This window comes from Hyla sarda, chromosome 7, assembly GCF_029499605.1.
Source record: "Hyla sarda isolate aHylSar1 chromosome 7, aHylSar1.hap1, whole genome shotgun sequence".
NCBI classification, from domain to species: Eukaryota; Metazoa; Chordata; class Amphibia; order Anura; family Hylidae; genus Hyla; species Hyla sarda.
The window spans coordinates 154,841,154-154,864,392 of NC_079195.1; the positions used below are offsets into that span (position 1 = coordinate 154,841,154).

The window sequence follows — 23,239 nt, forward strand, 5'->3', positions numbered from 1 at the left end:
ATTAAATAACATAGAATCCAATGGTGGAGCCTCCTTGTCAGTCATTAACATCTCGGCTAGAGATGAGCGAATCGAACTTGACGAACCCAAATTCGTTACGAATTTCCAGAAAAATTCGATGCGCTACGAATACGAATATCACCGCGATTCTATTGCATGAATTACTTCATTAAACTCCATTTTACAGCGTACCAGGCTATTGTAGAGCTAAGATGGCGGATCCACATGTGAGTACATGGGGCAGGGGATTATGGGAGGGCGGAAAACAGCGGCGGGAATGAAGGTAGGCGGGCTGACCCTGAACCACATGTGAGATGCAGCCTATCAGTGTTCACTGACCCCTGTGATGTCACAGCCCCTATATAAATCGGCGGCCATCTTGCCTCTCTTCATTTCATCTATGCACTCAGATGGAGAGTACGGGACTGTGTGAGTGAATAGCTCATACCACAGCGTTACACTGCAACTGCTAGTCATATCAGCATTAGGGAAAGGCAGGAGTGCAGAGTGCTGTGCTGTTACACTGAGAAGGATCATTGATTGCTAAAACTCCTATTCACGTTATTGAGCATTGCAGCAGAGAGGGGCAGATAGCTGTCAGCTGCCTCATACAGATCTCCAAGCTGCCTGAACTTTCTGAAGCATCTTATCTCCTAATTTATCAGCTCTATTGAGTTTTTTTTGCTCCACAAATCTTCTGTTGCTCAGAATTGTGTGACAGAGTGCAATTTAGGGTTTAACCCCTGGATTTTTTTTTGGGTGGTGCTGCACTGTTAGGTCCTGCTGCTGTTCAGAAATAAGTCATATTAGTGTGGACTTTAGTGCCTTTTTACCATTTTTCAACTGTTACTCTGTCTCTGTGATAAATTCAGTGTTATACCACACATTATACACCTGCCGGTGTATTAAAGAAAAACATTTTGTTCCTGAGTACAAATACGCTTTTTCAGTGGCCTTATCATTGCAAAAGGCCTACATACAAGCAAATAGGCAAATAGCGTACCATATACTACCTTTTTTTCTGTCTCTGTGCTAAATTCAGTGTTATACCACACGTTATACACCTGCCGGTGTATTAAAGAGAAAAAAGGTTTTCCTGCGTAAAAATAAGCTTAACAGTGACCTTTTCATTGCAAAGGGCCTAAATTCAAGAAAATAGCGTACCATATACCACCTTTTTTTCTGTCTCTGTGCTAAAGTCAGTGTTATACCACACATTATACACCTGCCGGTGTATTAAAGAATTTTTTTTTCCTAAGTACAAATACGCTTAACAGTGACCTTATCATTGCAAAGGGCCTAAATACACGCAAATAGCGTACCATATACCACCTTTTTTTCTGTCTCTGTGCTAAATTAAGTGTTATACCACACGTTATACACCAGACGGTGTATCAAAGAAAAAAAAAGTTTTCATGCGTAAAAATACGCTTAACAGTGGCCTTATCATTGCAAAGGGCCTAAATTCAAGCAAATAGCGTACCATATAAGTCCTTTTTTTCTGTCTCCGTGATAAATTGAGTGTTATACCACACGTTATACACCTGCCGGTGTATTAAAGAATTTTTTTTTTCCTGAGTACAAATACGCTTAACAGTGGCCTTATCATTGCAAAGGGCCCACATACAAGCAAATAGCGTACCATATACTACCTTTTTCTGTCTCTGTGCTAAATTAAGTGTTATACCACACGTTATACACCTGCCAGTGTATTAAAGAAAAAAGTTTTTCCTGAGTACAAATACCCTTTTTCAGTGGCCTTATCATTTCAAAGGGCCTACATACAAGCAAATAGCGTACCATATACCACCTTTTTTTCTGTCTCTGTGCTAAATTAAGTGTTATACCACACGTTATACACCTGCCGGTGTATTAAGGAAAAAAAAGTTTTTTCCTGAGTACAAATACGCTTTTTCAGTGGCCTTATCACTGCAAAGGGCCTACATACAAGCAAATAGCGTACCGTATACCACCTTTTTTTCTGTCTCTGTGCTAAATTCAGTGTTATACCACACGTTATACACCTGCCGGTGTATTAAGGAAAAAAAAGGTTTTCCTGAGTACAAATACGCTTTTTCAGTGGCCTTATCATTGCAAAGGGCCTACATACAAGTAAATAGCGTACTATTTAGTACCTGTATTTCTTTTTTATACCGCACGTTATACACCTGCCGGTGTATTAAAGAAAAAAAGGTTTTCCTGCGTAAAAATACGCTTTTTCAGTGGCTTTATCATTGCAACGGCCTAAATTCAAGCAAATAGTGTACCATATACCACCTTTTTTCTGTCTCTGTGCTAAATTAAGTGTTATACCACATGTTATACACCTGCCGGTGTATTAAAGAAAAAAAAAAGTTTTTCCTGCGTACAAATACGCTTAACAGTGCGCTCATCATTGCAAAGGGCATACATACAACCAAGTAGGGTACTATTTAGTACCTGTATTTCTGTCTCGATGCTAAATTCAGTGCTATTCCACACATTCGTATACACTGGCTGGTGTATACAACAAAAAAATAGTTTTTTTCTGCGTATAAATACGCTTAACTGTGCGCTCATCATTGCAAAGGGCATACATACAACAAAGGAGTGTACTATTTAGTAACTGTTATTCAGTCTAGGGCCTATATACTTTGAAAGGACAACCGTAAGTAATCGCCTGCTGCTGTTCTATACCCTCATAAATGCACTAAGTATGTCAGGCAGGGAAGTGCCAGGATGTGCACAGAGAAGGGGCAGAGGCCTACATACGTCAGGCAGAGTTGGCAGCAGACTTGGGGCGAGTGGCAGCAGGAGTCGCAGCAATAAGCCTGAGCTCCCGTTAACACCCAGCGGTCGTGTCATCAACCCATCTCTCCTCGTCAATTGGTTTGCACACTCATCCCCATCATCACAAGCGACATCTGACAACCCCAGTCAAGAGTCGGTGGGTTCCTCAGACACAACTCTCAGTTGGCGTGGCCCGGGAGCAGTCCCCGTAATCCCATTGCCTTTGTCCTATGCTGTTACCTCTCCCAAAGAAGTATCTCATGCTTTGGGTTCAGCTCCACTATTTAGCGAGGACGATGTAATAGAGGACAGTCAGCATCTAATGGGCAGCCAAGAATGTGAGAAGACATGCATCCCTTGCTCCGCAAGGCGGAGAGTGACGTGGGAGGCGGTGTTTCAATTGTTCAGGGTCCTGAGGTAGACACTGTTGTGGAACACGAGGAGGACATCAGTGACGTGCACACATCTTTTGATGATGATGAAGCCGATCGCAATTGGGAGCCGGGTGCAGAAGCTGGGGCTTCATCATCATCAGGAGAAGATATTTGCTCTTTGTCTATGAGGCAGCAAGGCGGTAGCACGGTTGGCAATCAGCGTGGTGGTGGCAGTAGTGGAAATTCAGGAGCCAAAAGTGCCAGGGGGAGACCACCTGCTTCACTGCAAGCTACCATTCAGGGAAGTAGTGGAACAGGGGTTCCTGGAGACGGCGCCAATAGCAGTGAAATAGTGTGAAATGCGGGTGGGAAAATCAGCTACTCTGCGGTGTGGTTGTTCTTCATAAAGAATCCGGAGGACCTTAGCGTAGTCACATGCAAAATCTGTTGGCAGAAAGTGAAGCGTGGCCAGGGTCCCAATCTCGGCACCACGGCCCTGCATCAACAAATGATTCGCCACCATAAAGCGGCCTGGGATAACCGTGGCTCCGAGGTAGTGGTCCAGCCTGCCCCATCACCCAGTGGCCATCCGCTCCCTCCGTCATCCAGCCAAGGCTCCACCACCTCAGCTGAAGGGAGCATTGTGTCAAACCCTCATTCTTGCGCTCCTGCTTCCTCCGCTCATAGTCAGCCATTCCTCTAACAATCGATCGTCGAAGCCATGTCCAAGAGACAACAGTATGCGCCCACTCATCCAATGGCGCAGAAGTTTAATGTGCTCCTGTCCAAGTTACATAGTTACATATAGTTACATAGTTAGTACGGTCGAAAAAAGACAAATGTCCATCAAGTTCAACCAGGGAATTAAGGGGTAGGGGTGTGGCGCGATATTGGGGAAGGGATGGGATTTTATATTTCTTCATAAGCATTAATGTTATTTTGTTCCATGAATGTATCTAATCCGGTTTTAAAGCTGTTAATTGTTCCTGCTGTGACCAGTTCCTGAGGTAGACCGTTCCATAAATTCACAGTCCTCACGGTAAAGAAGGCGTGTCGCCCCTTGAGACTAAACTTTTTCTTCTCCAGACGGAGGGAGTGCCCCCTCGTCCTTTGGGGGGGTTTAACCTGGAACAGTTTTTCTCCATATTTTTTGTATGGGCCATTAATATACGTTTATCATATTCCCCCTTAAACGTCTCTTCTCAAGACTAAACAATTGTAACTCCTTTAATCGCTCCTCATAGCTAAGATGTTCCATGCCCCATATTAGTTTAGTCGTGCGTCTCTGCACCCTTTCCAACTCCAAAGTGTCCCTTTTATGGACATGTGCCCAAAACTGAACAGCATATTCCAGGTGAGGCCGTACCAATGCTTTATAAAGGGGGAGTATTATGTCCCTGTCCCTTGAGTCCATGCCTCTTTTGATACATGACAATATCCTGCCGGCTTTGGAAGCAGCAGCCTGACATTGCATGCTATTCTATAGTCTGTGATCTACAAGTACACCCAGATCCTTCTCTACCAGTGACTCTGCCAGTTTAATCCCCCCTAAGACATACGATGCATGCAGGTTATTAGTACCCAGATGCATAACTTTACATTTATCCACATTGAACCTCATTTGCCAAGTGGATGCCCAGACACTTAGTCTATCCAAGTCATCTTGTAACTTATGCACATCCTCTATAGACTGTACTGTGCTACAAAGCTTGGTGTCATCTGCAAAGATAGAAACAGAGCTGTTAATACCATCCTCTATATCATTGATAAATAAATTAAACAACAGCGGGCCCAGTACTGAACCTTGGGGTACACCACTAATTACCGGGGACCAATCAGAGTACGAATCATTGACCACCACTCTCTGGATTGAACACTGGCTCATGGATCGTACCCAAACTACAATTTCCAAACCCAAAGACCTTAACTTACCTGTCAGACGTCTATGAGGGACAGTATCAAACGCTTTAGCAAAATCCAGAAACACTATATCTACAGCCATTCCTCTGTCAAGGCTTCTACTCACCTCTTCACAAAAGCAAATTAGATTGGTTTGACAACTTCTATCCTTAGTAAACCCATGCTGGCTATCACTTATAATACAATTATCCCCTATGTATTCCTGTATGTAATCCCTTATAAGTCCTTCAAACAATTTACCCACAATGCACGCTAAACTTACCGATCTATAGTTTCCTGGGGAAGACCTAGAGCCCTTTTTGAAGATTGGCACCACATTCGCCTTGCGCCAGTCCCTTGGCACAATACCAGACACCAGAGAATCTCTAAATATCATGAACAGGGGTACAGATATTACTGAACTTACCTCTCTAAGAACTCTTGGGTGTAGTCCATCCGGCCCTGGGGATTTGCTTACATTTATATCAATTAACTTACCTTGTACCATCTCTACATTAAGCCAGTTCAGTACATTACATGATGTGTTACCAGCACTGACCTGGCCAATGTCAGCTCCTTTTTCCCTAGTATATACAGAACTAAAGAACCCATTCAGTAGCTCCGCCTTCTCTTGATCGCCCGTGACAACCTCCCCATTATCATTATTAAGGGGTCCTACATGCTCTGTCCTTGGTTTTTTTGCATTTATATATCTAAAACAATATTTAGGATTAGTTTTGCTTTCTTTGGCCACCTGTCTCTCGTTTAGAATTTTTGCTGTTTTTATTACATTTTTACAGATTTTATTAAGCTCTTTCCTATTCCTATTAACTATTCTAACCCCTCCCTCCGCTCCACCCCGAGGTACATTTATAATTCCCACCTCTCTATCTACACTATCTTCCCCCTCTTTGCTGTAGGTTCCCTCCCCCCCAAGTCCCTAGTTTAAATACTCCTCCACCCTTCTAGCCATCTTCTCCCCAAGCAAAGCTGCACCCTCCCCATTGAGGTGTAGCCCGTCCCTACGGTAGAGCCGGTAACCGACAGCGAAGTCAGCCCAGTTCACCATGAACCCAAACCCTTCCTTCCTACACCAGCTTCTGAGCCACTTTTTTTATCTCCCTGATTTCCTGCTGCCTCTCTGGTGCGGCTCGTGGTACTGGTAGTATTTCAGAAAATACTACCTTGGAGGTCCTTGCCTTAAGCTTGTGGCCTAAGTCCCTGAAATCATTTTTAAGGACACTCCACCTACCTCTTACTTTGTCATTGGTGCCAATATGTACCATGACTGCTGGGTCCTCTCCAGCCCCGCTCAGCAACCTGTCAACCCGATCCGCGATGTGCCGAACTCATGCGCCAGGCAGACAACACACTGTTCGGCGATCCCGGTCTTTGTGACAGATTGCCCTGTCTGTCCCCCTAATAATTGAGTCCCCCACCACTAGTACCTGTCTGGCCTGCCCTGTACTCCTCCCTCCCTCCTTACTGGAGCAGACACCCCCCTGGCGGTCAGAGGCGGTATCCTGCTGCAGTTCTGCTAGCTCTGTAGTGGCATCCCCCTCATCTGCCAAGCGGGCAAACTTGTTGGGGTGTGCCAGTTCAGGACTAGCCTCCCTGACACTTTTTCCCCTACCCCTCTTTCTAACTGTAACCCAGCTAACTGCCTGACTGTCCTGCAACGCCGTCCCACTGTCCTCCCCCACCTCTATTCCCGAGAGTGCCTGCTCAGTGAGCAGGAGACTCCTCTCCATGTTGTTAATGCTTCTCATTGTTGCTAGTCGCCCCTCTAGATGCAGGATCTGGGCTTCCAAACGGACAACTAGCACACATCTCGCACAACAATATGTACCCTCAAACTGTTGTTCAGGGATTGCATACATTGAACAGAATGTACATTGGACTGCATTTTCCAACATGGAGGCATTCTAGTTATGGGGATTTCACAAATGTATAGGTAAAAACAGACAGTCAAAATTACACTTAAAATTTTTTGTAGACCTTGTGGGTTCAGAAATTAACACTCACAGCGATCTCAACCTCTTGCTTTCAAACTCCTGTTTTTGAAACTCCTCTTTCACGCCCCCTCTTACACAGCAACACTCAGAAGAGCAAGCTCTCAATAAGAGTCCCAAGCTAAGATTTATACACCTGTGCTCAATCTACTCCTCCTCCCCCCAAAATATGAACGTGAACTATAGGCAGTCGCACCCACTCCACAGATTCACTCCGCACAACAGATAATCACAGTTTTTGAAACTCCTCTTACACAGCAACACTCAGAAGAGCAAGCTGATCAGTAACCCATATATTGCCTAACGGACACAGACTGGAGTTGACTGATACACGAGTACACACTACACACCTGTCACCCGGGTTTCACAATCCACGCCAATAAAACGCAAAATTTTTTCGAAATTGTCTGACAAAATACCTTTTTGTTAAAACAAGCGAATATACAGCAGTTCAGAAGACTCTAAATGCAGGACGGTGGACCACCAAAAACATTCTTCTATAATATAATAAACCACACAATATGTTCATTTTTTTTAAATAATTGAAATTCCAAGACCAAGGCCCCACCTCTGCTGCATCAGTAACCCATTTATTGCGTAACGGACACAGAGTGGAGTTGACTGATGCACGAGTACACACTACACACCCGTCACCCGGGCTTCACAATCCACCCCAAAAAAACACAAAATGTTATCGAAATTGTCGGACAAAATACCTTTTTAAAAAAAAACAACATGTACAGCAGTTCAGAAGACTCTATAATGCAGGATGGTGGACAACCCAAAGACATTCTTCTCAAAAGTAATAAACCACTCAATGTTTGAAATTTGGTTAAAAAAATGATTACGTGTGTAAGTGCATCTGTCTCCAAAAAATCAGATGGCAAAAGGATTCTATTCGCCAAAAATTATTAAGCAGAGTTAATCCCTCTTCCTCTATTTTTTTTTTCATAAAAAAATCACACGCAACAAGCGTTCCGTTGTGTAACGGTTAGCATTCTGCAAAATTAAATTTTATTACTGATAAAATTACCAGTAAATTTAACAATAACACTACCCAAGAGTGTTTAATTACCCCATACATTGCACCAGGAGCAGTCAGGAGTTGGCCTCCGCAGTACCCAAGAGGCTTTAACAACCCCTTACCTTGCCCGATCAATTGCGAGATCGAGCAATAACAGGTGTGTTATGGCCTCAGATGTCCTGGGCCGCACTAGCGCTCCACTGAACGGATTAGCGTCTCTCTATCTTTCAAGGACAGGTGCATGTTGCACGCTGAAACCAGTTCGTGATAGGGATCTGTGATTGCAATTATTTAATCTTAAAGCGAGGAATTACCAGTAAGTGAGGGTCATAAGCTGGCGTATATTAAGTCCCTGCCCTTTGTGCACACCGCCCGTCGCTATAAGCGATTGGATTAGTTAGTGAGTTGGTTAGTGAGGTCCTCGGATCGGCCCAGGCGGGGTAGGAGAAGGCCCTGGCAGAGTGCAGAGAATTTAAACGATCATTGTTGAGATTTGCATTAAGCATGTATTTAGCTACTGCTAAACATCCAAAAATTTAAGGCCAGAGGCACCAGGGAGGCAAGCAGTTCCTGAAAGACACTGAATGAGTCTGGAGCATGCTTTTGCAGTACCCAAGAGGTTTTCATAACCCCTTACATTTAAAGATCAATGTTGACATTTGCATTAAGCATGTATTTAGCTACTGCTAAACTTCAAAAAATGATAGGCCCAAAGCCAGAAGCTTCAGTTTTCCCCATATTAGGAGCATAGTTGTCCCCCAGATTAGGCAGCATAGATGTCCCCCAGATTAGGACCATAGTTGTCCCCCAGATTAGGCAGCATAGATGTCACCCAGATTAGGAGCATACTTGTCCCTCAGATTAAGCAGCATAGATGTCCCCCCCAGATTAGGCAGCATAGTTGTCCCCCAATCAGCGCGGGCCGGTCAGAGCCAATCAAAGGGCCGTATGTGTCAAGCGGGCCGTACAATCCCCAGGTCTGCCCCAGAGGGTTTCATAACCAACCACAATAGAGAAAATTTTGTTGTAGGAGCATGGTCAATCTACTCAGACCCATCTGTCATTGGTGGCTGGAAATCCTGGCTGATCCATCCCTGATTCATCTTGACAAACGTCAGTCTCTCCACATTTTTAGTGGACAGATGAGTTCGCTTTGGGGTGACTATGGCCCCGGCCGCACTAAACACCCGCTCTGATGGCACACTGCTGGCCGGGCAGGACAGCTTTTCCAGGGCAAACTCCGCTAGTTGCGGCCATAAATCGAGTTTGGCTGCCCAGAAGTCCAGCTTATCTTCAATGGTTGTTGGCAGGGTCATGTCATCATCTGCTGGTTCTGGTCCTGCTCCATGTACCCCTGCTGCTGATGAGTAGCTTCACTATGCGGCTGAAGGAAGCTACTCATCAGCGACTGTAGACTCAGGCTGCTGCTGATTGAGCCGGTACTGCTCCTGCCACCCCTCCCCAGCAGCCATGGCAGTGGAAGGTGAGCGCATAGGGCCCCCTGAGTCAGACCTGCGAGTGGATGGACTATGTGGCCGATAGGCATCGGCCAACCGACTACGTAGAAGCTCCCTGAAGTAGGTCAGTTTGTCCTCCCTCTCAGTGGGTGTAAAAAAGGCCCCCATTCTGGGCCCGTAGCGAGGGTCTAATAAGGTGGAGATCCAGAAGTCATCGCGCTGACGAATTTTGACAATTCGGGGGTCACTACGCAAGCAACTCAGCATGCATCGTGCCATTTGTGAAAGTGACTCACTGGTACTACCTGCCTCCATCTCCACTGCATACTGCCACGGTGTGTCTGGGTCCTCTGTCTTGCCTCCCTCTTAATAACCCTCCAGCTCCTCTGGCTGCTCCTGCTCCTCCCCTCCTGTCCAATGACCAGAAACACCGGCCATCTCATCCACCGTAAACTGTGCTCCGCTCTGCCCCTCATCATCCTCCTCCAGTTCATCCCCCACAGGACTCATGTAGCCTTCTGATGTAGGCGCAACATCTCCATTGCCATGACCAGCCATGTTTTCAATAATTTTTTGGAGTAAATGTAGGAGTTGAATTATGTCTTCAGTGCACATTGTGCCACATGTATACATCTCTGGAGCAGCAGCTTCAGGGTGAATACCGCTGTGACAAATGTGAGCATGTTGCCCACCTGGAAGCTCGTATTAGAGATCTAGAGGAGCAAAATGCAACATTGAGGGCGATTGACAATCTTACAGAGCAAGCAGTTAGTGGGGTAGAAATGGAGGTTGGAGAAACTAGCCAGGAGGCCCGAGTAGGGAGCTGGGTTAATGTAGTTAGAGGGACTGGAAAGGGGGCAAGGAAAAGGAAGGTCACTTCTGCTTCTGATCTCCCAAGTAAAATTGCCAAGTTGGGCAATGATGCGAGGGCCTCAGTATCAGAGATGGCAACCCTAGTGGATACTGGTCTCCCTAACAGCCGGGGGAACAGCTCAACTAGTAGTGTGGGGGATGGTAATGCAGGTAGGCCAAGACAGTTAGTTGTGGTAGAGGACTCTATAATCAGGAAGACGGATAGAATAATTTGTCGCCAAGACCACCTCAACCGAATGGTTTGCTGTCTCCCTGGTGCCAGGGTTCGGCATGTGGTGGAAAGGGTGGACAAATTACTAGGGGGGGCTGGGGATGACCCAGCTGTCGTGGTCCATGTGGGAACCAACGACAGAATACATGGTAGGTGGAGGTCCTTGAAGAATAATTACAAGGAACTAGGTGCCAAGCTGAAGGGAAGGACCTCTAAGGTTGTGTTCTCTGGAATACTTCCTGTGCCATGCGCATCGCAGGAAAGACAGCGGGAGCTTAGGGAGTTAAATGCATGGCTTAAGTCGTGGTGTGAGGGGGAAGGGTTTGGGTTTTTAGAGCACTGGGCTGACTTTTCATTGGGGTACAAACTCTATTCTACGGATAATTTGCACCTGAATGGAAGGGGGTCTTCTGTGCTGGGGGAGAGAATCCTGGAAGGGGTGGCTGAGTATTTAAACTAGGTGAGTGGGGGGAGGATAATAAAGCAAAGAAAGCAGACAGTGGGATGGATAGGTTAGAGAGGGGTCAGGACATAATGGTGGGTGGAGAGGAGTCCTGTGGGGGGAGGTTAAGAACAGTGGATAAGGAGATTCATGCGTTACAAACCAGCTGTAAAAATAAATGTAGCCCGAAAAATTGTAATCCCAATAATTCAAAAAATTCCATTAGCCCCAATAACTCAATAACTACAATAAGCCCCATTAACTCAAAAAATACTGTTAGCCCCAATAACTTAAATAACAACGTTAGACGCAATAACGCAAAAAATCCCATTAGCCCCAATAACTTAAATAACGTTAGACCCAATAACTCAAAAAATCCCATTAGCCCCAATAACTTAAATAGTACAATTAGCCCTTATAACTCAAAAAATGACATTAACCCCAATAACTCTGAAAATCCCATTAGTGAGACTATATGTGTAAAACTTAATGGAAATGTAAAGTGTATGTTCACAAATGCCAGAAGCCTAGCAAATAAAATGGGGGAGCTTGAGGCCTTGATACTGGAGGAACATATTGATATAGTTGGGGTCACTGAGACATGGCTGGACTCCTCGCATGACTGGGCTGTCAATCTGCAGGGGTTTACATTGTTTCGCAAGGATAGAATGAACAGAAAAGGTGGTGGAGTCTGTCTGTATGTAAGAAGTGGTATGAAAGTCAGTGTGAACGATGCCATAGTGTGTGATGATTCTGAGGAGGTGGAATCACTGTGGGTAGAATTACAAAAGGAGGGAAATACTGAAAAAATTATATTTGGTGTAATCTACAGACCCCCTAATATCACTGAAGAGATAGAAGGTCGGCTGTATAAACAAATAGAGAGGGCCGCCCGGGCAGGTACAGTGGTAATAATGGGAGATTTTAACTATCCAGATATAGATTGGGGCCGGGGGTTGGCTAAAACTACAAAGGGGCGTAAATTCCTAAATTTATTGCAGGATAATTTTATGGGCCAGTTTGTGGAGGACCCAACAAGAAGTGATGCCTTGTTGGATCTGATCATTTCCAACAACGCAGAGCTGGTTGGTAATGTAACTGTGCGGGAAAACCTTGGTAATAGCGACCACAATATAGTTACTTTTGACTTAAAATGTAGAAAACAAAGACAGACGGGGAAAGCAAAAACATATAACTTTAAAAAGGCAAACTTCCCTGGGTTGAGGGCTGCACTACAGGACATAGACTGGGGGGAGGTGTTCTCAAATGCTGATGCAGAAGGTAAATGGGACATCTTTAAATCGACTCTAAATAACTATACAGCTAAATATATACCAAAGGGGAACAAATATAAACGATTAAAACTAAATCCTACATGGCTGACAAATGAGGTTAAAAGAGCAATAAACAACAAAAAAATAGCCTTCAAAAAATACAAATCTGATGGGTCAGCTATAACATTTAAACAGTACAAGGAGCTTAATAAAATCTGTAAAAATGTAATAAAAATAGCAAAAATTCAAAATGAGAGACAGGTGGCCGAAGAAAGCAAAACTAATCCTAAATATTTTTTTAGATATATAAATACAAAAAAACCAAGGGCAGAGCATGTAGGACCCCTTAATAATGATAATGGGGAGGTTGTCACGTGCGATCAAGAGAAGGCGGAGCTACTGAATGGGTTCTTTAGTTCTGTATATACTATGGAAGAAGGAGCTGACATTGGCCAGGTCAGTGCTGGTAACACATCATATAATGTATTGAACTGGCTTAATGTAGAGATGGTACAAGGTAAGTTAAGTAAAGTAAATGTAAGCAAATCTCCAGGGCCGGATGGACTACACCCAAGAGTTCTTAGAGAGGTAAGTTCAGTAATATCTGTACCCTTGTTCATGATATTTAGAGATTCTCTGGTGTCTGGTATTGTGCCAAGGGACTGGCGCAAGGCTAATGTGGTACCAATCTTCAAGAAGGGCTCTAGGTCTTCGCCAGGCAATTATAGACCGGTAAGTCTAACGTGCATTGTGGGTAAATTGTTTGAAGGACTTATAAGGGATTACATACAGGAATACATAGGGGATAATAGTATTATAAGTGATAGCCAGCATGGGTTTACTAAGGATAGAAGTTGTCAAACCAATCTAATTTGCTTTTATGAAGAGGTGAGTAGAAGCCTTGACAGAGGAATGGCTGTGGATATAGTGTTTCTGGATTTTGCCAAAGCGTTTGATACTGTCCCTCATAGACGTCTGACAGGTAAGTTAAGGTCCTTGGGCTTGGAAACTTTAGTTTGTAACTGGATTGAACACTGGCTCATGGATCGTACCCAGAGAGTGGTGGTAAATGATTCGTACTCTGATTGGTCCCCGGTTATTAGTGGTGTACCCCAAGGTTCAGTACTGGGCCCGCTGCTGTTTAATTTATTTATCAATGATATAGAGAATGGTATTAACAGCTCTGTTTCTATCTTTGCAGATGACACCAAGCTTTGTAGCACGGTACAGTCTATAGAGGATGTGCATAAGTTACAAGATGACTTGGATAGACTAAGTGTCTGGGCATCCACTTGGCAAATGAGGTTCAATGTGGATAAATGTAAAGTTATGCATCTGGGTACTAATAACCTGCATGCATCGTATGTCTTAGGGGGGATTAAACTGTCAGAGTCACTGGTAGAGAAGGATCTGGGTGTACTTGTAGATCACAGACTACAAAATAGCATGCAATGTCAGGCTGCTGCTTCCAAAGCCGGCAGGATATTGTCATGTATAAAAAGAGGCATGGACTCGAGGGGCAGGGACATAATACTCCCCCTTTATAAAGCATTGGTACGGCCTCACCTGGAATATGCTGTTCAGTTTTGGTCGCCTGTTCATAAAAGGGACACTGCGGAGTTGGAAAGGGTGCAGAGACGCGCGACTAAACTAATATGGGGCATGGAACATCTTAGCTATGAGGAGCGATTAAAGGAGTTACAATTGTTTAGTCTTGAGAAGAGACGTTTAAGGGGGGATATGATAAACGTATATAAGTATATAAATGGCCCATACAAAAAATATGGAGAAAAACTGTTCCAGGTTAAACCCCCCCAAAGGACGAGGGGGCACTCCCTCCGTCTGGAGAAGAAAAGGTTTAGTCTAAAGGGGCGGCACGCCTTCTTTACCGTGAGGACTGTGAATTTATGGAACGGTCTACCTCAGGAACTGGTCACAGCAGGAACAATTAACAGCTTTAAAGCAGGGTTAGATACATTCCTGGAACAAAATAACATTAATGCTTATGCAGAATTATAAAACTACATCCCTTTCCCTTATCCCCTTACATCCTTCCCTTCAATCCCCTGGTTGGACTTGATGGACGTATGTCTTTTTTCAACCATACTAACTATGTAACTATGTAACTATATGTCGTTCATGGCGTAATTCGAGCGACTAACAAAAAATGTGGCTTCCTCAAAGGGCCTCAGCAAACGTCAGGTGTTGCGTATGAGCTGCCACTTGTTCACATTGAAGTTACACAGGGGAGTACTACTATCTGCTTGTATCATCAAAAAATCCGTAATGGCTTTTCTTTGTTCGGATAGTCTGTCCAACATATGGAGGGTGGAATTCCAACGTGTGGCAATGTCACAAATGAAACTATGTTGTGGGATACTGTTCTGACGCTGCAGCTCAAGCAAAGCGTGCTTGGCAGAGTACGAGTGGCTGAAGTGCATGCACAGTTTCCTTGCCATTGTCAGGACGTTTTGCAAATGGGGTGAAGACTTGATGAACTTCTTGACAAACAGATTCAACACGTGTGCCATGCAGGGTGAATGGTTCACACTTCCTTGTCGCAGCGCGGCCACAATGTTCTTCCCATTGTCGGTCACCATGGTTCCCATTTCCAGATTTCGTGGAGTAAGCCATACTCGAATTTCTTCCCTAATGAACTTCTGCAGTTCCTCCCCTGTGTGACTCCGTTCGCCAAGGCAAACCATTTGAAGGATGGCTTGACACCGCTGTGCCCTACACACGTGGTACGATGAAGGGCCACCGAGATTTAAATGTGCAGTGGAGGCCGAGGACACGGGGGAGGAGGAGGAGGCGCACACTGTAAAAGGACCAACTGCCTGGGAGCGAGAGCGTGGAGGAGGAAGCAGTGTGACCTGTCCAAGTTGATGCTGTGGCTGTGCAGGAACAACATTTACCCAGTGGGCCGTAAAAGACATGTATTGTCCCTGCCCGTAGTTACAGCTCCACACGTCGGCGCTGCCGTGCACTTTTGAACACACCGACAGGCTCAAGGACTGGCTCACCTTCTCTTGTACAAACTTATGCAGGGCTGGTACTGCCTTCTTCGCAAAGAAATGACGGCTTGGGACTCTCCACCTCGGCTCGGCACAAGCCATCAATTCCCAGAAAGCTGCAGAGTCCACCAGTTGGAAAGGGAGGGACTGCAACACCAGCAACTTGGACAGGAGCACATTCAACTTCTGCGCCGTTGGATGAGTGGGCGCATACTGTTGTCTCTTGGACATGGCTTCGCCGATCGATTGTTGGCGGAATGGCTGACTACGAGCGGGGGAAGCAGGAGCGCAAGAAGGATGGTTTGACACAATGCTCCCTTCGGCTGAGGTGGTGGAGCCTTGGCTGGATGACGGAGGGAGCGGATGGCCACTGGGTGATGCGGCAGGCTGAACCACTAACTCGGAGCCACGGTTATCCCAGCCCGCTTTATGGTGGCGAATCGTGTTGACGCGGGGTCGTGGTGCCGAGATTGGGACCCTGGCCACGCTTCACTTTCTGCCCACAGATTTTGCATGTGACTACGCTAAGGTCCTCCGTATTCTTTATGAAGAACAACCACACCGCAGAGTAGCTGATTTTCCCACCCGTAGTTCGCACTATTTCACTGCTATTGGCGCCGTCTCCATGAACCCCTATTCCACTACCTCCCTGAATGGTAGCTTGCCGCGAAGCAGGTGGTCTCCCCTTGGCACGTTTGGCTCCTGAATTTCCACTACTGCCACCACCACGCTGATTGCCAACCGTGCTACCGCCTTTCTGCATCATAGACAAAGAACAAATCTCTTCTCTTGATGATGATGAAGCCCCGGCTTCTGCACCCGGCTCCCAATTGCGATCGGCTTCATCATCATCAAAAGATGTGTGCACGTCACTGATGTCCTCTGCCTCAGGACCCTGAGCAATTGAAACACCGCCTCCCACGTCACTCTCCGCATCAATACTTGGCTGCCTTGCGGAGCAAGGGACGCATGTCTCCTCACATTCTTGGCTGCCCATTAAATGCTGACTGTCCTCTATTATATCGTCCTCGCTAAATAGTGGAGCTGAACCCAAAGCATGAGATACTTCTTTGGGAGAGGGAACAGCATAGGACAAAGGCAATGGAATTACAGGGACTGCTCCCGGGCCATGCCAACTGAGGGTTGTGTCTGAGGAACCCACCGACTCTTGACTGGGGATGTCAGATGTCGCTTGTGATGATGGGGATGAGTGTGCAAACCAATTGACGAGGAGAGATGGGTCGACGACACGACCGCTGGGTGTTAATGGGAGCTCAGGCCTATTGCTGCGACTCCTGCTGCCACTCGCCCCAAGTCTGCTGCCAACTCTGCCTGACGTATGTAGGCCTCTACCCCTTCTCTGTGCACGTCCTGGCACTTCCCTGCCTGACATACTTAGTGCGTTTATGAGGGTATAGAAGAGCTGCAGGCGATTACTTATGGCTGTCCTTTCAAAGTATATAGGCCCTAGACAGAATAACAGTTACTAAATAGTACACTCCTTTGTTGTATGTATGCCCTTTGCAATGATGATCGCACTGTTAAGCGTATTTATACGCAGAAAAAAACTCTTTTTGTTGTATACACCAGCCAGTGTATACTAATGTGTGGAATAGCACTGAATTTAGCACCGAGACAGAAATACATGTACTAAATAGTACACTACTTGATTGTATGTATGCCCTTTGCAATAATGAGCGCACTTGTACGCACGTTAAGCGTATTTGTACGCAGGAAAAACTTTTTTTTTTCTTTAATACACTGGCAGGTGTATAACGTGTGGTATGACACTTAATTGAGCACAGAGACAGAAAAAAAGGTGGTATATGGTACACTATTTGCTTGAATTTATGCCCTTTGCAATGATAAGGCCACTGAAAAAGCGTATTTTTACGCAGGAAAACCTTTTTTTCTTTAATACACCAGCAGGTGTATAACGTGTGGTATAAAACAGAAATACAGGTACTAAATAGTACGCTATTTGCTTGTATGTAGGCCCTTTGCAATGATAAGGCCACTGAAAAAGCATATTTTTACGCAGGAAAACCTTTTTTTTTCTTTAATACACCGGCAGGTATATAATGTGTGGTATAACACATAATTTAGCACAGAGACAGAAAAAAGAAAGGTAGTAAATGGTACGCTATTTGCTTGTATTTAGGCCCTTTGCAATGATAAGGCCACTGTTAAGCGTATTTTTACGCAGGAAAACCTTTTTTTTCTTTAATACACCGGCAGGTATATAACGTGTGGTATAACACTTAATTTAGCACAGAGACAGAAAAAAAGGTAGTATATAGTACACTATTTGCTTGTATGTAGGCCCTTTGCAATGATAAGGCCACTGTTAAGCGTATTTGTACTCAGGAAAAACTTTTTTTTCTTTAATACACCGGCAGGTGTCTAACGTGTGGTATAACACTGAATTTAGCACAGAGACAGAGTAACAGGTGAAAAATTGTAAAAAGGCACTAAAGTCCACACTAATATGACTTATTTCTGAACAGCAGCAGGACCCAACAGTACAGCACCACCAAAAAAAAGAATCCAGGGAATAAACCCTAAATTGCACTCTGTCTGCAATTCTGAGCAGCAGAAGATTTGTGGAGAAAAAAAAAACTCAATAGAGCTGAAAAATGAGGAGATGAGATGCTTCAGAAAGTTCAGGCAGCTTGGAGATCTGTATGAGGCAGCTGACAGCTATCTGCCCCTCTCTGCTGCAATGCTCAATAACGTGAATAGGAGGTTTAGCTATCAATGATCCTTCTCAGAGTAACAGCACAGCACTCTGCACTCCTGCCTTTCCCTAATGCTGATGTGACTAGCAGTTGCAGTGTAACGCTGTGGTATGAGCTATTCACACACACACACACAGTCCCGTCCTCTCCATCTGAGTGCATAGATGAAATGAAGTGAGGCAAGATGGCCGCCGATTATATAGGGGCTGTGACATCACAGGGGTCAGTGAACACTGATAGGCTGCATCTCACATGTGGTTCTGGGTCAGCCCGCCCACCTTCATTCCCGCCGCTGTTTCCCGCCCTCCCATAATCCCCTGCTCCATGTACTCACAAGTGGATCCGCCATCTTAGCACTACAATAGCCTGGAACGCTGTAAAATGGAGTTTAATGAAGCGATTCGTGCGATAGAATCGCGGCGATATTCGTATTCGTTGCGAATCGAAATTTTCATGAAATTCGTAACGAATTCGGGTTCGTCAAGTTCGATTCGCTCATCTCTAGTCTCAACAAACATCTTCTTATCCGCCATTTCCGAATGGAATCTCTCCGTTCGGTGGTGGCGTCGATGGATCAAAGGGAGTTTCTTCCTCGGTGGACATCAAGGATGCCTACCTCCACGTTCCAATTTTTCCCGGATAACAGCAGTACCTTTGCGGTTCCGGAAGGTCATTATCAATTTGTGGCTCTCCCTTTCGGTCTGGCCACAGCGCCACGAGTCTTTACCAAGATTCTGGCACCCGTGATAGCTCTGTTACGGTCATCAAGGCCTCCACCAGAGCCCAGGCTCTGGAGAATGTGGGCCTCACTCTTCAGACCTTATGTCGCTTAGGGTGGATGGTCAACAGAGACAAGTCAGTTCTCTCCCCCACCCAGTCTCTGGTCTTTTTGGGGCTTCAGTTTGACACGGCCTCGGCTCTGATTCGCCTCCCGCCGGACAAACGTCTGGCCCTCTTGTCGGAAGTCTGCTCCCTCCGGATACCATCCCCGGTCACCATCCGTACTTCCATGGAAGTCCTGATGGTGGCAGTCATGAAGGCCGTACCCTTTGCCCAGTTTCATTACTGTCCTCTTCAGCTGGCGATTCTTGCCTGGTGGGACAGGTCTCCTCTTTCTTTTGATCGCAAGATTGTTCTCCCTCTCCGGACCCATCGGTCTCTGCGCTGGTGGCTCCGCTCCCCCCTTCTTCTTCTTCAGGGGCGTTCCTTCCTTCCCCTCCACTGGCAGGTGGTCACTACAGATGCCAGTCTGTCGGGCTGGGTTGAGTGTTTCAAGGGATCAGATGGTCCAAGGCCTCTGGCCTCCCTAAGAAGCCCTTCTTTCCATAAACATCCTGGAACTGAGGGTGATATATCTTTGTCTGAAGCATTGGGAGTCCCTGCTTCAGGGCCACCCTGTCCGTGTCCAGTCGGACAACGCCACGGCTGTGGCATACATCAATTGGCAGGGCGGCACTCGCAGCTCAGCAGTCATGTCCGAGGTGACAAAGATCCTCCTCTGGGGGGAACAGGAAGTTCCGGCCATTTCAGTGATTCACATTCCGGGAGTGCTCAACTGGGAGGCAGATTTCCTCAGTCGGTCCTCAGCCGGCCCCGGAGAGTGTTCCCTTCTTCCGGTGGTGTTCACACAGATCTGCGACCTCTGGGGGACCCCAGACATGGATCTCTGGTCTCGACACAACCGGAAAATTCCGACGTTTGTGTCAAAGTCCAGGGAACCCCTTGGAAGCCGTGGATGCCCTAGTAATTCCATGGTCGGGCTTTGTCCTGCCCTACCTTTTCCCTCCTCTCTCCCTCCTTCCCAGGGTTCTGAGGAAGCTAAAGGCGGAAGGAGACCCCGCCATTCTGGTGGCTCCAGACTGGCCTCGAAGGGCATGGTACACCGACGTGGTCTGGCTTCTGGACGACGTTCCGTTCCGTCTTCCACTTTGTCCAGACCTACTGTCTCAGGGTCCCCTTTGCCACCCCAATTTACAGTTGCTGCATTTGACTGTGTGGCGGTTGAGACCGCGGTTCTAAGGGCCCGCGGCTTCTCTTCCCAGGTAATTTGCACCATGCTCAGGGCTCGCAAGCCCTCCTCTGCGAAAATGTATCACCGTACCTGGCGGGCTTATTTTCGTTGGTGCAAAACTCAGACCTTTTCTCCAGTTACCATTTCCGTTCCCCGTCTCCTCTCCTTTTTGCAGTCCGGGTTGGAACAAGGACTGGTTCTCAGCTCCCTTAAGGGTCAGGTTTCGGCCCTTTCCATTCTCTTTCAGCGTCCTCTGGCTTCCAATTCGCATGTCCGCAAAGACAAAAGGGAAAAAAGAGGGAACACGCACCCCTAGTGTGATATGTTTATAGACTTATGAATAAGTGCAATAAACACTTACCGCAATGTGTTGCCCTAAGGGCACAACACCATACAGCGTATCAGGTTAGGTTGTCAGCAGCCACGATCCTCCGGTCTATCCTGGTTCACCGGTCCAAATAGCATCAATGAAAAATAGCAAACATGGATCTTTGCAGGCGCATGGACAGCAGTGGATAAAAGTTCATGTAATCTTCAATACATATAGATGTTTATTTTAAGCATATAAAAGCAACGCCTTTCCTGCGCGTAGCGGGCACTTCATCAGGCAAGTGTGCACCTTCCTTCAGGGCGTGGCACACGCTGTCCTCCCTTACCGGTCCCCTTCCCCCCCTTGGGACTTGGTCTTAGTTCTGGGCGCTCTCCAGGACGCAACTTTTGAGCCTCTTAGGGAGGTTCCCCTTCGCCTCCAATGCTGGAAGGTGGTTTTTCTTATAGCCATTACATCCATTAGGAGAGTATCTGAACTGACAGCTCTCTCCTGTCGTTCTCCTTTCCTGATAGTTCCTCAGGACAAGGTTGTTTTCCGACCAGATCCGTCCTTCTTACCTAAGGTCGTTTTGGCTTTTCATCTCAACGAGGACATCGTCCTTCCGTCCTTTTGTCCTGCTCCTTCTCATCCCAGGGAGCGCTTGCTCCACAAATTGTATGTGGTACGGGCTGTTCGGACTTATCTTTCTGTCACCTCTTCCTTTCGTCAGTGCGATTCTTTTTTCATCCTTATGAAAGGTCGTCGAAGGGGACAGCCTGCTTCCAAGGCCACCATTTCTCGGTGGATACAATGTGCTATTTCGGAGGCTTACCTCTGCAAGGGGAAGATCCCGCCCTTTAGGGTTTTGGCTCATTTCACCCGCTCTGTGGGAGCATCCTGGGCTCTCCGAAACAAGGCCTCGGCCTCACAGATCTGTAAAGCGGCAACCTGGTCATCTTTGCACACCTTTTCGAGATTCTACTAGGAGCCGATAGAAAAATGGAGCCGATAGAAAAAAGGAGATTTTTTATACTTACCGTAAAATCTCTTTCTCAAAGGATCCATTGGGGGACACCGCTCCCGCCCTTTTCTGGGGTTCCTATTCGGTTATCTGTCCGAAGGAGTGTTCAGTTAATTTTTTCTTCTGGTTCTCGGACAGTTCATGTTTTTTTTTTCCCTTTGACCTGCCGGTCTCCTCCTCATTGCTCTGGGACTAAAACTGAATTGCTCAGTGGCCTGGAGGAGGGTATATCCTGCTGGAAGGAGCCGACATTTTGGTTACCATAGTGTCAAGCCTCCTAGAGACAGCAGCATATACCCAAGGTCTGTGTCCCCCAATGGATCCTTCGAGAAAGAGATTTTACGGTAAGTATAAAAAATCTCCTTTTTCATGAAATTCGTAATGAATTTGGGTTCGTCAGCTTCGATTCGCTCATCTCTATTGATAACCTTCTATAGACCCATTTATCTCCATAAAGTAAATTGGCTGACATGATACCTTTAACTTGTGCTCTACATTAAGTGGTATGGGATACCCCTCTCCACATGAAACCTGATTTGTTAGGGTTTTATAACTTTGTTATCTAGTTCTGTAGGGTGACTGATGGTTCTCTTTAGTCCTATGCATGTGTTTCACTCTGTCATTATCCTGGGAATCTACTATAACATAATTAGTTTTAGGTCTACATATTTTTGATGATCTCAGCCTCACATGTAAAACTCGGGAGAAGCAGATGTACTGCATTTCTCATAGATGTATGCACTGCTGCTCCTGATTCATTGTCTTAATTTGCACTCAGTTATTAGTACTGATTAGTTACCTCTGTCTCCTTTTTCTCCTTTTGGACCTTCTTTGCCATCTCTTCCATCTCTTCCAGGCAGTCCACTGGGGCTATGTGTACTGCATGATATAACGGCACAGGTATTGGTAACTTCTTCACATCTGCCATTCTCTGTAGCAGTGTGGGCATTCAGGACAAGTCCATATAGTAGAAAACTAAAAAGCTGTATTAACCTCATTGTTTAGGATTTGTTTCTAAGTAAAAAAAAAAAAAAGTTATGGTTACATTGTTGTCATTAGGAAAAGAGTAATATCCTTATTTTCATGAATATCATAATGTAAAGTATAGTTGCCACGCAGGGCAGGGATATGTGCAGCGCAGAGCTCGGCCAAAGCAACTTTACCTGCCTACTTAAGCATCCGCCCTGGGTGACACATCCTCAGCGACATATCCTCAACTCGTCCCTGCTACTAAGTGCAGGGGCGTAAAAAAGTCCAAAACAATAAACAACGCAGTATGGAGGTCAGAGAAACAGGTAAGGACACAAAGGGTTAAGAAAAGCACAAAGTGGAGAGTACAATACAGCAAATAGACACATAGACAGAGAAACAAAGCAATGTCAGACAGGCAGGATCAAACCAGGATAGCTCATGGTGCAAATATGAAATACAGTAGAATGGTCAAGTCACAATAGGCAAGGGTCAATACACAAAGGGAAGATCAGGACAACAGCTAGTGTACAGAGATTTAAACACTAGCCATGACTAAACAGACTAGCTGGGTATTTATATACACTTAGGAAGGCATGTGTCACGATGCCGGCTGGCAGGAGGTGGATCCTCTGTGCCAGAGAGGGATGGCGAGGACCGTGCTAGTGGACCGGTTCTAAGACACTACTGGTTTTCACCAGAGCCCGCCGCAAAGCGGGATGGTCTTGCTGCGGCGGTAGTGACCAGGTCGTATCCACTAGCAACGGCTCACCTCTCTGGCTGCTGAAGATAGGCGAGGTACAAGGGAGTAGGCAGAAGCAAGGTCGGACGTAGCAGAAGG

General features: G+C 46.0%; 1 protein-coding gene across 3 annotated transcripts in view; it reads right to left on the reverse strand.

Moving 5' to 3' along the window:
* Positions 1–23,239, reverse strand: part of LOC130282596 (pulmonary surfactant-associated protein A-like) — a 493,810-nt gene that overhangs the window by 457,948 nt on the left and 12,623 nt on the right. For all 3 annotated transcript variants that reach the window (XM_056530974.1, XM_056530975.1, XM_056530976.1), the window contains one exon: positions 22,229–22,443. In XM_056530974.1, coding sequence (XP_056386949.1) covers positions 22,229–22,427 — 199 coding nt within the window. In that variant the 5' untranslated portion in view covers positions 22,428–22,443. The remainder of the gene's footprint in view (positions 1–22,228; positions 22,444–23,239) is intronic.